The sequence below is a fragment of the Ursus arctos genome, unplaced genomic scaffold (assembly GCF_023065955.2).
Source record: "Ursus arctos isolate Adak ecotype North America unplaced genomic scaffold, UrsArc2.0 scaffold_28, whole genome shotgun sequence".
Lineage (NCBI taxonomy): Eukaryota > Metazoa > Chordata > Mammalia > Carnivora > Ursidae > Ursus > Ursus arctos.
In genome coordinates, this window is record NW_026622963.1 from 29,348,877 (window position 1) to 29,370,836 (window position 21,960).

A 21,960-nucleotide genomic window follows, 5' to 3' on the forward strand; every position below is an offset into this window, starting at 1 on the left:
GCCCATGAGGGTTCTGTGAAAGATCCATGCCAGATTCCCCTTGATTAGACAACTGACATCAAAAGCTTTATATACTTTTACAGGGATTGGGCTACTTATATATATTGAGCCCATGCCCAACCCTGCAACTTCCCCTCCATTTGTAATAAATACACAAGTTCACTTAAGAATTCCCCTCATTCATTCCCACTGTATTTTCCATGGTCTGGGAATTTTATTTTCAAATATGCGGATTAACAGCCTTATGAGCTTTTTTATTTGCTAAAGTTTTCCATGGTGGGGACAAATATAAATCTAAGGAGGTCAATATTAATAAATAACTACAACATTTTTATTTTGATGATTAGTTAAGTCCATAATTACCCAACACCTTTTATTTACAAGGTCTGGAGAAATGTGCACATAACTGTGGAGGGGGAAAAAAAATCCTTCAAGTCTTTGAAGATCTTATTGCCAAAGGAGATGTTCTGTAAGCAGAATAGACAGAACTTGCTGAGCTCTCCTTGCCCCGACCAAGGTTAAAACAAGTGAGAAGCCAAAACATCAGGTTTTGTGGATGGATCAGAGGCGCAGGAGGAACACTGACTAAGCGCCTACTGTATGCACATACTGAGCTGCACGGTTAGCCTGAGCTATTCCATTTCATTCTCCCAGCGACCCTGGGAGCTAAATACCATCCTCTGTTGCCTGCTCCCTTCTCTCTCTGTGTCTCTCTCTGTCTGTGTCTCTATCTCTGTCTCTCTCACCCCCCCCCCCCCAGACAATGCTATGTACTCCATGTAGAACTGAAAACTACACATGCATAAGCTCCAAATATCTTTGAGTCAACCTAGATGAAAATCAGAGTAAAAGCCAGGATCCATAAATTTGCAGCAGCGGTTAATAATTTGAGGCTGTTGACACAAGGGCTTTGAGACAGAGGTAGGTGCTGTCCTTTGATGTAGGAGCGAGTGGAAAGGCACCGAAACCGAAACAGCTCCAGACAAGTGGGAAAGTGCCTCACTCAAAGCTAAACCCATACTAATCTGTATCCCACATCATGAAAGTGGGGGTTTTCTTTGCAAGAAGTTCTGCTTGTAAGAGTTGTTGGTTTTTGTTGTTGTTGTTGTTTTTTGTTTTCCAACCCCCCTTGGTTAATTGTGAAAAAAACCTCTTCATCTTGAGAACACGATGCTGGTTTTTTGGATGGGTGGTTGGCCGATGGGTTGGTTGGTTGTACAGAAAATTGTTTTTATTCATTGTATGTTGGTTACAACAATACTGGGTTTACTCATCAGCTTTGTCATAGTCAACCCTTTGCTATGAATGCACTGATCTTATAATAAATACAACCGGCCGTGGAAAAGTGTAAAAGAGAGGGGCTATTTTCTTTGCCTAGGTCCTCTGCTTCCTTGCTTGCATAAATTAAACAAGAAAAATGGTAGTTATAGCAGAAATACTTTAAAGCTCTCTATAAAAATCTCAATTTTCAAAACACTCACATGGTGTCTACTACTTCCTCTACATACCAGTCCAGGGACTGCGTATTTCTCCCCTGGACTATTCTAGCAACTGTCTGTCAGCTCTCCTACCTCTAGTCTCCCTGACAATCCATTCTTCATCAGTGTGGGGGTTTGCCAGTTGCTCAGTAGGTCTACCTCAATGACACACTCCAGAACTGGGGGAATAACCACAGGAGGGTTTGGGGACCCACTGGGCCCACTGTGAGAGGGACCTGAGCTAAATCTCCATTGATCACCTAACCTCCATGAGCCCCTACTCTGCCTGGTGAACCACAGAGATGTTTGGGACCCCTGGAATTAGAGCCAGTTCAGAGCCAATGTCCCATCATCCTCAAAAGTTCTGATTATGTCCTTTTCCCCAGTGCACAATTGGAAAGCCTGGGAGAAAGAATGTTTTCAGTAGTGTACCAGGACCCTTCCTCAAGGAGACTCAGCTGCTTCCTCATTCAGGGGTTCTGGGTCTGTAAACTGGCTCAAGTCTAGAAATGGACATGACACTGTTCTTATGATACAAGTTGGAGTTTTATTCACTTTACCTAGAATTTTTCTGCTTATACAGAACAAGTGAGAATTCAGTATGCTTCCTACCTTTTTTCACATCAGGAAACACCACGGTGTCCGTGAATCAGACTGTTCTGATTGCTTCTGACTCTGCCAAGCTCATTATACTCGCTAGTTGGACACAATGTTCCAAAGGATTCTGTACATGGTCATCTTGCCTCTTCGAAGCATTTAATTAGGAGTATCCAAGCATGATAGTTTGCGTATCTCTGTTGCTACATCACACCCTGGGTAATCAGCAGTCTCTTTACCAACGGAATAGACAATCGTGTCCATATCTAATCAGATTGGAGAGTTAATTCCAGATGCTCCAGAACCAATTCAGATTCTCATCCTCTAGAACCACTCCCAGTACCAAAACCACTGGGGCAGAGTGACCCTCTTAAAACACAGGTCCCAACTTGCCATCCCCTTCCTCAAAGGGGTTTAATAGCTCCTCATTAAACAGTTCCCCACTGCCTGTGGAATCAAGCCCATACTCCTAAATATGGCGGTTAGTGTGGACTCTGTTAAGGGAACACTTAGCTTTTATTCGAAAGAATCCCATCATCTAAAAAGTCTAAACAAAAACAACTTATATAAATAAAACATACATATATGTATATATAGATACAGATACAGATACAGATATATTCCTAGCAGTGGATTTCACCATCCTTAGTATTTTTTTTTTACGGTGGTACCTAAGTACTTACTGAGCACATATTTTGTGCAGGACCCTGGGCCCAGAGTGGCCCCTCCTTTCAGGAACTGACACTCTGAATTCAGGGCTAAAGAAAAAGTACTTCATAAATCAAATGTTCTGCCCTGATGTCCACCTCGAATTCACACATAAAACAATTAAAGGATCATTTTCTATGACAGCAGAGTAGTAAGGGCATCTCTGAGCTGCCGCGGAAATTGAGCTCAAAATTTATTCTAATGCATCCAACCCGTGTGACATTGCTCTGTGTCTGCCCTATAGATCACACGGACACCAAGCCCCAGGGGTCCCTGGTTAGGTTCTAAATTACTGTCAGAAGAGTAGGACTCCCTGAGCTGTCCCACTGCAGATGGCAAGAAACACTGAGAGCCAGTAAAATACACGCCAAGCAACTAGACCCTTCCAGGAAATCAAAACCCTGAAGGCAAAACTGGAACTCATGCCTGAAAATGGGACTCTCTTTCTTTCGGTCAGCAGGAAGGTGGGAATCCACCAGCTTAAGGAGTACTTCTGCAATTATGGAGAAACTTTGGTGTCAGGGGACCCGAGGTGGACAGAGGAGGATGGCATTGGTTTGCCCTACGTGTCACCAATATTAAACGCAAGAGAACAAGGCACTGAGATGCCCACAAGTGGATGTTACTTGAAAACACCAAACACAATCCTGAACTAAACCTACCTTTAACATCATTTCTTTGAATGATTTTTTACATATAACTGGAAAATACATCAATGTGACCTGAGAGGGCATTAAAAAGAAATATGAATTCATTTGTCAACCACCTAAGATCGTGGAATCTCAGAGAAAGACTTCAGGGCAGCCCGATCTCAGGCTCCATCCCTTACGCGGCCTTTGTTTTCTTCATGTTTGGGCCAGAGCGATAATATCGGATGTGGCATTGCAAGTTCCCCTGTGCTGTTTTATATTTTATAACTCTTGTGTGAACTCCAGCTCTGCCTTCAGAATAAAACTCATTGATCTGTGTCAACTACACTTGCATTAAAAAAAAAAAAAAAAAGCAGAGCACTGGGTGTTACAAGCAACTAATGAATATTGAACACCACGCCAAAAACGAAGGACATACTCTATGTTGGCTAATTGAACTTAAATTAAAAAAAAAAAAAGCAGAATGTAAAACAGCAAAAAAATAAATTTAATTATGTACATGGTACAGTTAAGTATTGCATATCCGCCCCCTCCCCAATTTTAACTTTTTTTTAATGGACTTTCAATAAATAAAAGCATTTTGCTCTACCCTGCAGTGTGCAGACAGGCCTTGCTAGACCCATCTATCCTTGAAATGTTCTGAAAAGCACTCTGAAAGCAAGCAGTTACTGAAAGGACTGGACTTGCATTGATTTTCTTTGATATACTGTTTGTAAGGAAGTCGTGGCTTTGAAAACAAAGTAGTTTTATTCCATGAAAAATACTTTTTAGGCCAGAAAAGTAGTATGCAGAGTTTTCCTTCTTGTTTTCTAACAAACTACCAAGAAACCGTTCACATAATAATGTTAATAAGTTAGCACACGTATATAAAAGAATAAAACTCACTAAGTGCTAGGACTTGCCTGCTTCATGTGGCCACCGACCAGAGGGAATCCAGGCACATGATAATATTCAGTCATTTTAAAAATAATAACGAAGGAAGGTTTTCATTAACAAATGAATGCATTCTCCTTGTCTTGAAGGAGACCAACCACCTGACATTAAGCAGGGCAGGGCCTTCAATGCTAACAACATTTCACAGACTTTTTCTTCCCCAAGTGAGACAGTTCTAAATGAGTGACCCACCAAAATGCAACACTGGAAGGAGCTCAACTCTCATCTTTCTAAAAACTCAGGAGTCAAGAAGAGAATGAGAAGAGAAGCCACACGCTGGGAGAAAATGTTTGCAAAAGACACATCTTGATAAAGGACTGCTACCTGAAATATCAAAGAACTCTTAAAACTCAACAATAAGGAAATAACCTAATTTAAAAATGGGCCAATCACCTTAACAGACACAGAAGAAGATACATATTCGATAAATAAGCATATGAAAAGAGGTTCCACATGGTATGTCCTCAGGGAAAGGCAAGTTAAAACAGTAAGGAGGCACCCCTATAAGAATGGCCAAACCCCAGAACACCATGGATGCCAAGTGCTGGCCAGAATGTGGAGTAACAGGAGGTCTCATTCATTGTTGGTGGGAATGCAAAATGCTACAACCACTTTGGAAGACAGTTTGGCCATTTCTTACAAAATCAAACATATTCTTATCATACGATCCAGCAATCACTCTCTTTGGTATTTATCCAAAGGAGTTGAAAACCTATGTCCACACAAAAATCTGCATGCAGGTGTTTATAGCAGCCTTTATTCTAGTTGCCAAAACTTGGAACCAACCAAGATGTCCTTCGGTAGGTGAACGGATACATAAACAGCGGTCCATCCAGACAATGGGATTGTATTCAGCACTAAAAAGACATGAGCTATCAATCCATGAAAAGACGAAAGAAATTTAAATGCACATTACTAATTGAAAGAAACCAATGTGAAAAGGCTGCATACTGCATGATCCAACTACAGAGCTTTCTGGAAAGAGCACAATGGTACAGAAACAATTAAACAAAAAAACTGGTTTCCAGGGATCGGAGTTGGGGAAGGGCTGAATGGACAGAGTAGAGGATTTTTTTAGGGTAGTGAAACTACCTTGTACGATACTATAATAATAGATACATGTCATTATACATTCGTCCAAATGCATTGACCGTATAACACCAAGAGTGAGCCCTAAATTCAAAGTCAAGTACAAGTTTTGAGTGACAATGATGTGTCCACATACGTTAAACAATTATAACAAATGTATCACTCTGGGGGGGGGATATTGGTAATGGGGGGAGACTAGGCGTGTGTAAGGGCAGAGCCATGAGGGACGTCTCTGTACCTTCTTCTCAATTTGGCTGTGAACTTAAAACTGCTCTAAAAAAATTAAGTCTTAAACACACATAAGCATGCACACACACACACACACACACACAAACACACACACAGGGATAGGAAATAGAGAAAGAACTGGGTTAACACAGAGGAGGGGGGCCTTGTCACCAGCCAACGTAGGGCAGCTTGACCTTAAAAGCCTGCAAAAAATAATTTGACCTGAAAAAAATGTGCAATGTCATCACCTGAGTAGATCTAGCCCTGAATTTGGGGGGCATCATTACCAAGCCATCAGTTTAGTAACAACTATATAAACAACAACAACAACAACAACAATAATAATAACTAAGATATCTTGAGCACCAGTTATGTGCAAGCACTGTTTTAGGCAAGTTAAATGCATAGAACTCATTAAATCCTCACAAAACCCTATAAAGTAAATCCCATTTGTCATCTCCATTTTGCAGACAAGGAAACCAAGGCACAGAGAAGCTAAGCCATTTCCCCCAAATCATCCTACAAAGAATTGGCAGAGCAAGGACTACAAACCCAGGCTGCCTGGCTCCAGGGCACATGCCGCTCCATTATGTCACTGTAACTATAATTTGTCGCAAATGCGGGGAAGGAGAATGTCAAGATACAAAATAGCAAGAACGAACAGTTGTTTAGGACTTACGCAGAGCTGGTTGCTTTACCAGCTTTATCTCATTTAGTCCTCACACACACACACACAAAATGTATTATTACCCTATTCCACATACGGGAAACTCAGAGAATTTATGACTTGCCCAGGGTCACTAACTGATGAATGACATAGCCAGTGGCCAAACCCTAGTGGCCGGACTCCAGCGCCCACGCCATCATTTCTCACACCATGCCACCTCTCTGTTGGAAGTAATCTATGGTCCTCTAAGCAGTCTACGGTGTGCTTGATGACGTGGAAAGAAGGCCTGCCCCACGCCATGACCTCTTTTCCAAAAACCATGTAGGAGAGAAAGGCAGGAGACTTTGAAATCAGACAAACCTGGGTTGAAATCCCAGCTCCAGCACTTTCTGCGTAACCTACGATATAGCTCTCTGAGCCTGTTTCCTGACATGTACAAATGAGGTGAAACTCCTCGAACCACCAGAGCGACCATGAAGGTCAGATGAAACAGCATGTGGAAATGCTGGCCCCTGGAGACCTTCCCACCATCTACCAGCCTGGATGCATCTCCTTGACCACACAGAGCGGCCCATAAGGACATAGGAAGTCCAGCTCTGCTCAGGTAGTCTGCCTGCCCTTCTTGGCAAACACCAAAAGCAAAATTGCACAACTATGAGCTCTCCAGAGTAGGACCACATTCCCTAGACTCCCAGCATTTGCCCTGGGAGCCACCAGGAGCTCCAGTCACACCGCAGCTCCGTTAATGAGGTTGCCAAGCACCGGGGTGGCAGAGAGACCAGGAGGGCGTGAAATTGTTCCTGACATTGCCAATTTGGCCTAACAGCGACCCAGGGTTTCAGTTGAGAATACCACAAAGCAAATTAATGCCTTGGTAATGTTTAGATCAACAGGGGACTGTATGGTTTGGTTTGGGGCTTGGAGTTTGTTTTGTTTTTTTGCCCTTACCAAAAAAAAAAAAAAAAAAGGATTCAAACGTAAAAGCACATAGCAGAATTTTTTCAATAAAAATACAATTTTAAAAAGCAACTAAAATTCTAATGGTGTTTTAAAAACTTTGGGTGATAGCTTTGCTCCTTAAGTCATTCCTTCTGTTTTTACATACTCAGTCTCTTTCAGTTCCCAACTGGTCATATGTGACACAGTTAAATCATTTTAAATGGCCCCTTAGTTAAGCATAAATGGATTAAACAAATTTTAAAAGCTTCCAGGAACAACCCTGTATTGCAGGTGTTTTCTTTATTTTATATCCCAATCTTATTTAGAGTGGCTTTAAATCAGGGCTGGCAAACTACAGTCCATAGGCTAAATCCAGCCCTTTGTCTTTTTTCGTAAATGAAGTTTTATTGGAACACAGTTACACCCGTGTGTCTACGTATTGTCTATGCTGATTTGTGCTACCAAGGCACAGTTGAGTAGTGGTAACAACTATCTGGACCTGCAAAGCCTAAAATACTTACTATCTGGGTCTTTATAGAAAATGTTTGGCTTTTTATTTTTAAGGATTTATTTATTTTAGAGAGAGCACGAATGGGAGAGGCAGAGGGAGAGGGAGAGAGAATCTGAAGCAGACTCCACTATGAGCACAGAGCCTAAGGAGGGGTTCGATCTCACGACCCTGGGATCAAGACCCTGAGATCAGGACCTGAGCTGAAACCAAGAGTCAGATGCTTAACTGGCTGCACCACCCAGGGGCCCCTGCCAATGCTTGCATTAAAGCAAGTGCTAGGGAAGAGAGTACTACAAGGTATTTCATAGCACTTATCCCTAGAGTAATTAAGTAACTCTCTATGTCTGTTAATGCCTGTTTGTCCTGCTGTGTGTGAGTCCCTATGACTATCTGGTTCAATATTTTCTCCCCAAGGGCTGAGCACAGAGACTGGCACACAGTAAACACAGAATAAATATTTGTTGAATGAATGAACTAAGTTGCTACATAGGTTTTGAGTTCTTGCAGATTCTTAGGAACATGACTCACAGTAAGTTCTCAATAACTGTATGTTTGCTAAATAATCAATTGTATGGACTTTACATTTAGAGAATGGATTTGCTTCCAAGACATTTCATGACCAAGACAAATCCTTGTCTGTATTATGATGAATCTCTTCTACACCACACCATTGGTGCCCATCCTCTCTCTGACTTCACAAAATCCTCTTTGTCTCAGGCCCTGATATCTGAGGCTTGGCTCTCATGGTGCCAGTCTCATTACTGATTTGCAAGGCTGGTCCTCCATCCTGTGGACTCCATCTGTGCTTCACAGTGTGGTTCCCAGTGGCCTGCAGGGGATCTGGGGGTAAGCTCAGCCCAGCATGCATCCCCAAGGTACATGGGCAGGCAGCCCACTAACAGTTACATACAAGAGAAACTGGGAGCAGATGCCATCGGCTTCTAGAGGACACAGAGAGCGCTGAGAGAAAGAGGCCTTCTGGTCTACCACTCACAAAATGTATTTGTCATGTGGATGTGGAAGGTGGTTTAATATGAAGATGAGAGAGGTCTGACTCTCAAAAAGGCAATAAGATTTGGAAAAAGACTAAGAACTTGAGAGTCAGACAGACCTGAGTAGGGATCCAAGCTGTAATACTTACTAGCTGGGTAAACTTGAGCCAATTAATTTTCTCTGAGATACAAAAATGCCTTAAAGGCAAATGCAGGTAAAGTGAGAACATTGCAAGGGCATCGTGGTAGATTTAAGGTGCCCAATAGTGACAGGTACTATACAAATTTCACTGCTCTTTCCCCTTCATAATTTAATATCACAAAGAGAATGATCTTTGGAAATTTTTACTTACCAAGCATTCCTTTTTTGGAACTGGACAGACACATGTCCTTCTCTGCACTGGGCAGGACAAAACTCACCACGAACACCTCCACTCCATCAGCCATCAGAGCCAAACCCAAGACAAAAAAGAGGATCCACTGGAAACGCCCGTGGCCACACTCATCAATGATGGTCTCGTACTGGTGGGCCAACTGCTCCTCATCTTCCATCCTCTCGGCCATCAGGTCGGCCTGGCCCCGAAGGCCATCCGCCCTGGAGGGCGCCATCTTGGCCTGCTTGGCCTTGACGTCATCTGGGTGAGGGATGCCCTGGTACTCGCCCTCATAGATCTCATCCTCCTCGTCATGGCCTTCTGTAACATCACTCTGTGCGTCCTCCTCTGGGTTGGACTCGTTGCCACGGTAATAGCCATCATTGGGGGCATACCCCTCATAGTTGTCCTGATACTTGTAGTCATCCATTCCTTGGTTCCGGTACTGCCGAGTCGCCTCTCGAGCTATATCTCTTGCACCGTGGTAGAGGGTTGGGCTGTTTCGATAACCATCATCCATTATATGTGCAGAGGCGTTAAAGGCAGTATTTGTTCATGTGACTTCTTGAGCGATTCTCCCTCTCGTCTCCCAAACAGCAGATTTACGCAAAGACAATGCAAGTATCCTTTTGCATTCAATGTCTATTGGAAGTCTTTGGAAAGTTCCAAATTCTGGTCTGGTCTCCTTCAGTGACCCAGCAGTGTTTTGTGGGGAGATGTTGATTCGAAATGGGGCCAGCTGTTTTCCTTGACAAGGAGCCCACAGGACTTGGCAGCTTGCTAGCCGGCCTGATTTGTTCTGCTACTGAAGGTTATGCCCTGGGAGTACAGAAAAGGGAGAGGAGAGTGTTACAAAACACAGAAATTCTGAAAATACTCTCAGAATTAATCAAATATGTTTACAAATGCCAGCACTCTAGGCGTTGGGTGGAGGAAATCTATATTCGTATCAAATGAATATATATCTATATTCGTATCAAATGAATAAGGACCAAATCAGTAAGACAAAGGGGAAGGGGAGAAACAACAGTGGTCAGAGAGGCCTTTGGAGGTGCTGATTAACCCATAAAACAGGTCAATTCTTCCAAGAGAAGGGAACAGAAATTGGGCAAAATGTTCTCAATTCAAGACGATTTTGTGTTAGGGGATTTTCTGTTAGAATTTATCAAGCCTTTGGTAACAGGGCAGGTTTATTACAGCTCAGCTTCTGTTGGAAAAATGCCAGCTTTTCTAACTTTGTTATGAGATGGCTATACGATCTTATATCTAGGATGGTGTGGCAAATATCCAGGAACATTTCTCCAAAGACCCAGCTCACTTTGAGACTCAGCACTGTGGTTCAAGGGCCACTCTGACCTCGTACTTGGCTTAACTAGGCAGGAAGAGCTGCTGAAGGTCCAGAGCTGGAGAGCTTGATCCTGCCACATCAGGACTATGGGACCGTGCTCATATCTCTCTGAGGCTCTGTTTTCTCATCTGTAAAATGGGGATAACAATAGTAGCTAACTTGTAAAGTTGTTCATGAAATGCTTGGGACAGTACTAGACCTGTGTGGGAAATATTATTTTAGCCTTGATATTATTGTCACTCTTTTTTTTTTTTTTTCTAGTCCCCATTGTAGAAACCAGGACCCGGTATTATCAGAGCCAAGGCCAGTCCCTGGGGCCACCTGCTGATTCTCATGCCCAGCGACTGGCACGCCCTGTCCCAATCCCATCCTTCGAATCGCAGTTCTCACAAGGTTTGGAGCCATCACTTCATGAAGCCTACTGTGTGCCAGAAACTGTGCTAAATGTGTCACGTCCCTTCTCCCTAATTGTCACAACAATCAAAACAAGAGGAAGAACGTATTTGTACTGTGGCTCAGCTGGAGTTAGGTCAAGATCAAACAGTTAGGACTCAACGCCAGACCCACTGATTCCCAAAGCCAGTTCTTTCCATGGCGCCTGTGCTTTCCAAATGCTATTTAGAGGGACTGTCACATTAGGTCACCTGGAGAGCTTTAGAATGCAGATGACCGAGCATGCAGAGGGCTGGTTCAAGCTAGTGGGGTCTGAGTTTTCACACTGCTCCCCAGGGGGGACACAGAAGCCCAGCTGCTCCCTGAGCAGCACTCAGGGGTGGAGGCAAGGCCCCTCCCAGACACCTGACCCCACTTCAGCTCTCCCTGGCTGTCAGACCCCTTCACTAGGGTGCTATAAAAACTGCCAGAAACCCACTCCCCAGCTCCACCCACCCTCTGTTGGACGTATGTGCCATCAACCATTACAGGCTTCCCTGTCCCATCTGAAATCCACACTGGCCTTTTGCCACGCTCAGCAGAAGCCACCCCACAATGGACTGGACACACTCATCCCCGTGCCCCACGCCTACCTGCCTGGCTTTCCTCACTTCAGCCCTGGACAGACTCCAGCTCTGGAACTCATGTGACTCAAAAACAATATGCATTTCTTCTGGGCGTTGCCGGAGACAAGTGGTTCTCAAACGCACGGTGGGCCAGAACCAGGGGGGCTCGAGGGACTTATTAGAAATGCAAATCCAAGGACCCGTCCTCCAAAGACTCTGAACTTGCAGAGTGGTGGGTGGGACCTGGAAACCTACATTTTCCACAAACATCCCAAGGACTCCAGTGGACGGCCTTCTCAGGAGCAGTGTGGTAAGAGCCAGCAAGAAAGATTTACTAAGGGCTGATTCTCGCTTTATCTTTTCAGATTTTTCACCATCCCCAGTAAATAAATTTGTATTGGACCATGCTGGCCTGAACCATGTCAGATTAATATTCTAAATCTGTTTTTATTATATCCATTTAGAAACCACAGGAGGAATATAAATCACATGTAAACAGCATGGGTTTTGCAGAGTGCTATAAAAAACAGAGAAAGAATGCCAACTGCCTGAGATCTAGTGTGTTATTTCCATCCTGGGGGCTCCGCAAAAAATGTCATGAACCAGAAATGATAGATTTGCAATTCTAAAAGTACATGTGGGAAATGTCACAAGGGGCAGAGGTCCTGGGAGTCGCTTTGTGGAAAGAAGCAGATCTGTGTCGAAGCTGATTCCACGCATCTGACCCAGTGAAATGAGCTTCCGCGAGTGGTAAGTGTAGTCAAGTAGGGAGGAGTCCTCATTGGGGGCTGTGGGGTTGTTTTCTCTTCCATTGAGAAATGCCAAGTTATTTTTCCAGCAACGCATTTTTCCAGAGAATACAACCACTAATCACTTTCAATGCTATGGGTTGAAATGTGGATTCCCCAAGAAGGTATATTAAAGCTCTAACCTCCAGTACGTCAGCATGTGACCTTATTTGGAAATATGGTCTTTCTAGAAGTAATTGAGTTAAGATGAGATCATTGGGTGGGCTCTAATCCAGGATGACTGGTGACCTTATAAAGAGGGGAAATTTGGACTCAGATGCCGATCTGAATAGAGGGAAGATGACATGACACGGGGACAGTGCCATCTACAAACCAAGGAATGCCTGAGGCCACCCGAAGCTAGAAGAGAAGTCTCCCTCAGCGCCCTCCGAAGGGACCAACCCTGATTATGGATTTCTAGCCTTCAGAACCATGAGACGGTGAATTTCTTCATTTAAGCCACCCACTTTGTTGTACCTGGTTAAGGCGGTCCCAGGAAACCAATGCATTCAACAACGTTAACAAGCCTCGTGTTTATCACCTAGCCGCAGTAACAGAATAAGCCTGAGAGCAACTATGAACTGAAAAGCAAGAATCGCTTATCCTCCCAGCCAATCGTGAAGCAAAACCGTTCTCTCCATTTCACGGATGCAGAAAACTGAGGGTTAGGGAGGATTAAAGAAGGTGTCCAAGTTAACACAGAGAAACAATGTCGGGGATTGGATTTGAAGCTGGTTCACAGAGAACCTTAGGGAGGGGGCACAAGGGGAAGAGACTGGACTCCAAAGAGACAAGTCAAGGTCACACACCGAGTTGCCTACAGAGCCAAGAGTGGCATCAAGGCTCTGACCCCCAGGTTAGGCTTTGTGCGCCCATCCTCCACGAACGTCCCCCATGATCTCTGGCAATGTGATAGATACTGAGCCCCATTCTCGAGACGTCCACCCCTCATGGAAGAGTCAGATGGAACAGTGCAAAGCGTCATGCAGTAATAAAAATGACAATCTTAATTATTAATAATAGTATCTTTTATTTATTAAAAACGTGCCTTATGGCTTTGTGCCAGGTACTAGGTTGAGCGTATCACGTGTGTCCTGGTCTTTTAACCAGGACAATAGCCCTATCAGGCAAGGACTATTATTACGAGCTCATTTCACTGTAAACAAGACTGCTGCTGAGGACGTCACAGTCATAGGCTCTCCCAGGGGGTTCAGAAGAGGGACGGGTCATTATGGGCTGGGACATGCTGGAATACCATCCTAGAGGCTGGGGACTGTCAAGGGCAGAAAGGGCTTAGAGATGGCAGAAGGAGAGGAGGCCACTGCACGCTGGAGACGAAGGATCAGCAAAGTCATGGAGGAGAACATGACTTAGCTTGTTTGGACAGCAATGGAGCACCTGCCAAAGGGGTCGATCCAAGAAGGGAGACTTATGGGCGACACAGTGGGGAAGTGAAGAGTGGTCAGTCTGAACGCCCTGCTCAGGGACTGGGAAACTTCCTTTGCGCAAAGGGAGCCATGACAGTTGTTGAAACAAGCAGAGAAGCGTGTCACACAGAGCAGGGATCTAGAAAGATCTCCCTGGTGGGAATAGGTGACCCAGTTTTTAAGAGAAAACCTGGGAACAATGACACTAGGTAGAAATTTTCATGGCGAGAAGGGTAACAATCCAGAGGTGAGGTGAGGCCAGGACAATGGTGGCGGCTGTGGGACTGGAAGAGAAGGACGGACACAAGGAGACTCCCACAGGAGAACAGGTGGTGCCTTTCCTGTCAGTGGCCAAGGAGAAGGTGAGGTGACCTGGACGGTGATGATGCTCGGGGGGGGAAACTTTATACTGGAAATCTTTCCAGAATCCTCCAGTTGCTGTATAATTAACACAAACAAAAAATCTTTTTCCAGACTTTTTTCAGATTGCCTTTTTTGGGGGGATGGTGGGACACAGAGCAGAGCAGTCCAAGAGCGCAAGGGCCCAATGACCCAAGCGCAAGCTCTTCACCCCTCCGGGCTTCAATTTTCTTTTTCTTTTTTTTTTTTTTTAAGATTTTTTATTTATTTATTCGACAGAGATAGAGACAGCCAGCGAGAGAGGGAACACAAGCAGGGGGAGTGGGAGAGGAAGAAGCAGGCTCCTAGCGGAGGAGCCTGACGTGGGGCTCGATCCCGGAACGCCGGGATCACGCCCTGAGCCGAAGGCAGACGCTTAACCGCTGTGCCACCCAGGCGCCCCCGGGCCTCAATTTTCTAATCTGTAAAGTGGTTGTCATAAAAGCACCCACGAGAGATAATCCGTAAAGAGCGCTTAGCATGGTGCCGGGCACAGATGTGATTGATGTGAATTTGATCTGATTATCATTGTTGTTGCTGTCATTACGATCATTATCTGACTGAGCGTTGACAATTAAAGTGTAGCCAGCAGCTCAGCTTGAGCCCGGCCCAGCTCCGCTTGAGACGCGGGGGTCCATCTGGGCCGCGCTGGGGAACCAAGTACAGAGAAAAACAAACTGACATTTCGTTCCTCATGAAAACCACTCTCAGATGCATGCCAGCCCTAAGCTCGTCAGCCTCTTCTTCCCTCACCTCTCACATCCTCTGAACCTCTGAGTCTGTGCTGTTCGACTCAGCATCACTGCGTGGTAAACACTTGTGTGTAATTAAATATCACGGAGAACAAAGCTAAAAATAATAGCAGAATAAAATGATGCAATGTTTCCCAAAATGTGTGCTCCAGAATGTTAGGCCTTTCATGAGCTCATTTCTGGGGGAAAAAAGAGAGAGAGAGAGAGAGAGGGAGAATTCCAGAAGCAAAGAAGCTTAGGAAACATGGCATACCTTTCTGGAGATTCAAACTGCACATGGCTAGATGTAAGTCTGTGAAACACCTGGATGGATACCTTTAACACCACAATGAGCTACACCCCAACCCCTCGGAACAGCTCCAATCCACAGTCAGACAATAGCAAGGGTGGGCTGGGATGTGCTGGAACTGGACCCGTCCTCCATCAGTGCTGGAAATAAAGAATGGTTCAGCTCTTTTGGAAAGCAGTTTGGCAGTTTCTTAAAATGTGAAGCAGGCACTTACAAAATAAGCCAGCAATTCCATCCTAAGTATTTACCCGAGAGAAATTAAACAAAAACAAAAACAAAAAACATGCCCACACAAAGACTAACACAGGAATGCTGATAACAATATAATTTATAGCGGCCCCAAACTGGGAACGATACAAATGTCCATCACAAAATATGGTGTATCCAGGCACTGGGATAATCACCAGCAATCAAAAGGCACAGACTACTGACACGTACTACAGCATGAATGAACCTGGAAAACATCACGTCAAGTCAAAGACGCCAAACACCAAAGGCCGTGTATTATAGGATTCCATTTCTATGAAATGTCCGGAACAGAGACAGAAAGTAGACTAGCGGTTGCCCAGGGCCAGGGGTGGAAGTGGGGATTGACTCTAAGTAAACTTAAGGAAATCTGGGTTGGGGGAATGACAGGAATGCTTTAAAATTGGATTATAGTGATGGTTGCACAGCTTCATAAATTTGCTACAAAGTCATTGAGTTGTACACTCGTGAGTGGATTTAACGTTACATACGTTATACCTCAATAAAGCTGCTGTTCTTTCCCCCACCGAAATAAATCTCTTTCACTTGTTGAAGTCAGCTGGTTTTATGCCTCAAGCCTAAGGTCTATTCATCCCAGGATTTTCTCATGTCTTGAGAGGCCACTTGGTGAGCATCCCAAAGTCTATCTCCATGTGGGGCCAAGAGCTTCCTATTGGAAGAGAGAACTGGGGAGCACAGCCTGGTCACAGCCCAGTGGGTCACAACTGGAGAAAGGGATACCTCAGATTTTTCACCGGATTCAGGCAAATCTTGGTGATGTACCAAACCTGGCATGTAGCAACATTAGCTCAAGCAATAATAGAGGATGGTCCCCTTAGCAAAGACACTAGTGTCCTCAACACCCACTCCTGGAAAGCTGGGCACACTCGTTGGCCCCCTCAGCAGCATCTGTACCCTCAGTTGCAATTGGCCTTGAAGGGAGATTCACCCCAGTGAATCAAGGCAGAAGAAAATGTCAGATAACCTGGACCGGAAGCATGAGCTAGACTTGGGTACCCCTGAAACTATTTGATAGAAGCATAGGGGGTATTGAGGCATATAAAGGTATAACTTGAGTAAATGTTACTTGAGAACCTTGCTGTAATTCTATTTTACGTGAACAAGAGATAGGGAAGTCAACAAACTCCGACGGGTACTAATGAGATGTCCAATGTGTCAGTTAGCTTTACAGACACCTCTTCCTTAAGCTCCCATACGAATTGCGTAGGTCATACCAAAAATGAGCACTAAGAGAGGGCAGGGGGACTCAGTATAAAATACAGTATGCGGGGGAAGAGAAAGACCACTGGAGCACTGGAAGGAGGACCTGAATTATAGTCCTATCTCTACCATCAAGTCACTGGGGGACCTTGAATGAGTCACTCACTTTCTGAGATATCTAAAAAGAGGGGCTGTACTAGGTGACTTCTTTAGGTCCTTTCCAGTATCGGACTCAACATTTTTTTCTATATCTGTGACAATGCTTTGAACCATCAAAGTAATATTTAAAACATAATTGTTATTATTTTAATATCTTGGAGTAGTATCTGTTTTAACTTAAGAGCAACATTTATGAAGTGATACGCCATTTTTTGGCAATCTGATGGCTCTTTATTCTTAAACATTTAGAATTACTCCAAGAGGGGCGCCTGGGTGGCACAGCGGTTGGGTGTCTGCCTTCAGCTCAGGGCATGATCCCGGCGTTCTGGGATCGAGCCCCACATCAGGCTCCTCCGCTATGAGCCTGCTTTTTCCTCTCCCACTCCCCCTGCTTGTGTTCCCTCTCTCGCTGGCTGTCTCTGTCTCTGTCGAATAAATAAATAAAAAATCTTTAAAAAAAAAATAGAATTACTCCAAGAGATCCCGTGATTATCATATTTTATTGTAATTGTTTCTGTGTTTCTCTGCCAAGAAATTATAAGCAATTCTAGGATAGATAATGCCCTGGGTTTTTACTTATTTTTGCATCTCCAGCACCAAACACAGAGACTTTAACCATAGAAGGTCTTTGAAAATGTTTGCTCATTAAAGGTTAATAGTTATTCAGTGTCAGGCTGAAAGCAAGTCTAAAATGGCCCATGAGCCAGAGTGCCCTTGCACTTGCTGTAAATAGACAACTGGTTTGCCTTCGTTTTAAAAAAAAAAAGTCAGGTCAGCTGACATCCTGAAGATGCCACCTTTCACAAGGACCCATTCACTCCTTTGCTTCCCTAACTTCCCTTCTACTACCACCAAGTTCCCAGCTGAGATGGCTGTGATGCAGGGGTTCTCAGGAAGGCCTGAGTTTTTTGTTATCAACTTCCTGACTGTAACATATGTTTTAACCACCTGTGGTGCTTCTTGAACACTGCTTGATGATTCTGGGGTAGGTTACATGAACCCATGGGCTGAACATACCAAGACTTATCTGGCTGGTAGTGGGAGACAGCGTTCTCTAAGGCTGCCCACAATCACTGGCCCTGTCCCACTTACAAGAGTGTTTGCTCATTAGTATGACATGGAAAGTACACTTCTCTCCCTTCTTAGCTGAATCACCCAGCTATTCCCATTGTGTTAAAACAGAAAGCTAGTTTCCAAGGTGTGAGAAACAATTGATTATTAAACACAGACAAAACCACCCGATCTTTCAGTAGGAGGAAAAAACAAGTATTTCAAAGCAATACTAAAACTTAAAAGTACTAGGGATGTTCAGAATGGTTCTTCATTTTAAAATACAAAGGCAAGAGAATAATGTATGGAGACATATATTGACCAAAGCGTTACTTAGAACATCAAACCTGGAAAACAAGTATGTATTAAAAAACAGGGAATAGGTAAATAAATGTTAGCATACTTATACAGTTAAATATTATGGCATTATAAAAATTATGTTTTTTGAAGGACTTATTAAGAAAGAGGAGTAAATGATCAAGCTGTAATAGTAGCTGAAAATGCTAAACAAATCATATATTTATCTCATTATACCAATAGTTTCCATAATATTATATATTGCAAATATGTATTTATATTATGCAGGTTGATTTATTAAGATGTTGATGTTTACCCAGTACTCCAGTACTCCCTGAAATGCTAATTTTCTCCCTCTTGGCTCTTCTGCGTGCTAAAGGCAGGTCAATGTTTTCCACGGTGTGGTCCTCACATGCCCTGCAGCAAAATCATTTTGTGCCAGTTAAATACAGATTCCTGGGCCCCATTCCAAATCTTTTGAAACAAAACAGGGACAGAAATCTGTTTTATTAGCAAGTTCTCCAGGTAATTTCGTGCTAACTCAAGGCCAAGAACTTCTACCCTATGTTCTTCTTTCCACAGGGAACAGGTAAGATTTGTGTGCCTGTGTGTGTGTGTGTGTGTGTGTGTGTGTGTGTGTGTGTGTGAAGGCCAAAGAAGCCTTCAACCAAGTCTTTAGACAATTAGACCCTCCCAGGAGCCAAGCTAGAAGGGAAGAGGAAGAGAGAGGAAGAGGAAGAGAAAGAGGAAGAGGAAGAGGAAGAGGGGCTGGTGTTTTGACTTGTAGATAAGGTGCCCAAGCTCTGGGAGAAGGAAACTCTGAGAAGTAGGAAATGAGTTCCTTGAGAGGAGATGGACCCCAGTCCCTCTGGCAGGCAGCACTCTGGATGGGGAGAGCTGGGGAGCAGCTATGGAGACTCTTAATCCTGCAACCCTGAGATCAGCAAGGCTGGTCCCACCCGGCCGTACAATCTGTAAACAGAAACAGGAACTGTTGGGTGGCGTCGCTGTATTCATCCAGACCGGAACTGCCTAGCAGAGGGCACAGACCTTGCTCTCGTAGGCAGCCCTGAGTAGCAGCAAGAACAAGGAAAACCATGGTGGCCACAGCCATGGGCTAAGAGCCAGGCCCCCCACTGTTTGTGGGACCACTTAAGTGGTATGTGGGAGTGGGGAAGGGGAGCCTTAACAAAGACTGATAATGGCCATCTTACCAACACTACTGCGATTTGATTAAGAAAAACACTTTTAATGCTCTTTCTTGTCTTGGGTGATGTTATAAAGCAAATCCTTGCCCACCACATACATTCACACATCCCAGCTCCGCCGCTTGCAAGCTCAGAAAACCAGAGCAAGTGATTAAACATTTAGCCTGCAGTGTCTTCATGTGTGAAATGAAGAAAACACAGATCTTTATTCATGGGTTGCTATCAGAATTAAATGAGTTACTATGTTCAGAAACCTTGGTAAGAGCTCCATAACAATAGCTCCAATTATATAAATGCCCAACACACAGATCTACGTCTCTCCATATGCCCTCCTCTCTGCAGCAATGCACAGCAGAGCCGAAAGGACAATAAGAGCCTTACCCTCACCCCACTCGAGCAGCAAATCTGCAGCCTTTGAGGTGAGACCCTCTGGATTTTTAGCACTCCATTCTGCTGCAGCCCGGCCCTGAATTCCCACCCCCCACTCCTCCCCCCCCAGGCCAGAGTCTTGACCACCTCTCCCGAGCACCCCGTGCCAGCTCCCTCTCTAGAGAGCCTGACCCTGACCCACATCCCTGCAGTCATGGGCTAATATTGTGTTCCCAGATGACTGATGCTCAAGGCCAGCATTTCCCAAAGTGGAAGATGCTATCTTTTGTGGGAACTGACATGATTTCAAAAGGTGTTCAAGCATAGCGTTAAATAACATTGAATCACATAGAGAAAGGGTGATTGCATTTTCCCACTCTTCTTGTGCCCCTTTTGATGCCCGAGGACATCAAAATCTTCTTTGGGGGACCAGCACAGCTCTACCACCTACCTGCTAACTCATGAATTGCCCTTTTGCAACAAAGTGAAAACACGCCTTAGACTCACAGCCTTCAACAGGGAGCAGTATCTAAACACCAGTAACACAACAGTGTGTTGTTTTCATTGTGTTTGTTTTTATAGTTACCCTGTGGTTACAGGAGTGATAGAGTCTCCTTCCCAAATAAATGTATTCTGTTAGTATGAACGAATTTGCTTTTTTAATTAAATGGGAGTACAGGTGATGTTTGATCTTTGCCAGTGTACCCTCCTGGTACAAGGAGCATACTTTTCACAAAGGGGATTTATTTCCTGCTTTCAGAGGAACAAAGGAGGATTCGAGGACCCTTCTTGCACCAACGATTTCTTAAGTAAGCTCAATTCAAAATAATCAATTGGCCAAGGTAACATCTTTCGGGGTGGCATATTCTGCTCTCCTTTGATGATGCCAAATTTTCTACTAATGTATACCTCCAGAGCAGCTGATGAGTCAAGAGGGAGTTTAGGGGGACCCTGGGAGGATGGCTGGAGATAAATGCGGAAAACAAGTTAGGGCCAGCCTGGGAAGGTCCTTGAGTGACAACAGAGGGCGTTCAACTAATTAATGCCTTGAAACTGGAGGAGCAAAGCTAGCACAGACACATTTTAGGCTAGGCTAGAGGAAGGGAAAGAAACGGAGGCAGGTTTTGGGGGTTTTGTTTGTTTGTTTTGTTGGGTTGGGTTTTTCCTGCAAAGTAAAACTTCCTTTGGAAAGAAAAAAGCCGTTAAAATGGAACCCCTGTGCTACCCAGATCCCCTGGGAGACTCAGGGAACACAACACAGGGTTATCTAAGGGAGCATTTCTAGGTAGGTCACGTTGCTGGTGGACTTCAATCTCCCAGAGCAAGAAGAACTATTGGAACCTGCTGGGCCTTTCAGACACATTTTTGTCCTTCCCCAAATAGATGTGACTCAAAAACAATTCTCCTGGTTGAAAGACTGGCTTGAAGAGAAGGAACAAACAGTTTAGACGACTACGCCAATAAAAGAATTGAGTGTATCTTTGAAGACTAGCTTGGCCATCATCAAAGACAGCCAAAGATCCCCTTCTGGTATGGCCTGCAGATTTTGCCAGCTGACCCTATTTGCTTTTAACTGTTGACACTATGCTGAACCAACAAGGTCTGGAGACATGCCCTACGCTCCGTCCCACTGGTGCTGCCTTAGCTCATCGCTCAACTGGGTTCCCTCAACACTGTCAGCCCAGCTCCACACGGCCTGACTACAATCTCTTAAGTGGCTTCTCAAGACCTCCAAAGCATTGTCCTTAATTTGGCCTTGAAGGACCCTCATGAAACACCTACCCCCACTTCTCCAGCTGCGTTTTCACCCTTTCTGGTAGCCCCTCCCTAGGGGACTAGACTTACTAAATTGTCATCATGACAGTTGTTTCCTATTTCATGAATACTTGGGGGGGAGGGTCTCCTATTACATGAGAGGTGCTCCGAACCCCAAGGAGAATATAACAAGCTCCTGCCCTTGTGGCCCTCATATCCTAGTTGATAGAAATTTTACTAAATCTAAAAACCACAGGCTTTCTCTAAGGATAGGGTCTTCTCTTCACCCATAAGATATTCCCCATCTTGCGGTTTGTTAGAACCTTTGGAAGTATACCTCCCAAAAGTAAAAATACAGAACTGGCATGAAACAAATGTGTTGGTCCAGGAGGGGACACTGGTGAAAGGTCTGGATCTTTAAAAACTTTGTAGATTTAAATCTGGGAGGAACATAAAGACTGGCAGACGGACAAACTGAGCAGGTGGTA

General features: G+C 44.3%; 1 protein-coding gene across 1 annotated transcript in view; it reads right to left on the reverse strand.

Moving 5' to 3' along the window:
• Positions 1-21,960, reverse strand: part of SV2B (synaptic vesicle glycoprotein 2B) — a 178,635-nt gene that overhangs the window by 58,296 nt on the left and 98,379 nt on the right. Inside the window, exon 2 of the mRNA XM_026510421.4 lies at positions 9,146-9,985. Coding sequence (XP_026366206.2) covers positions 9,146-9,686 — 541 coding nt within the window. The 5' untranslated portion in view covers positions 9,687-9,985. The remainder of the gene's footprint in view (positions 1-9,145; positions 9,986-21,960) is intronic.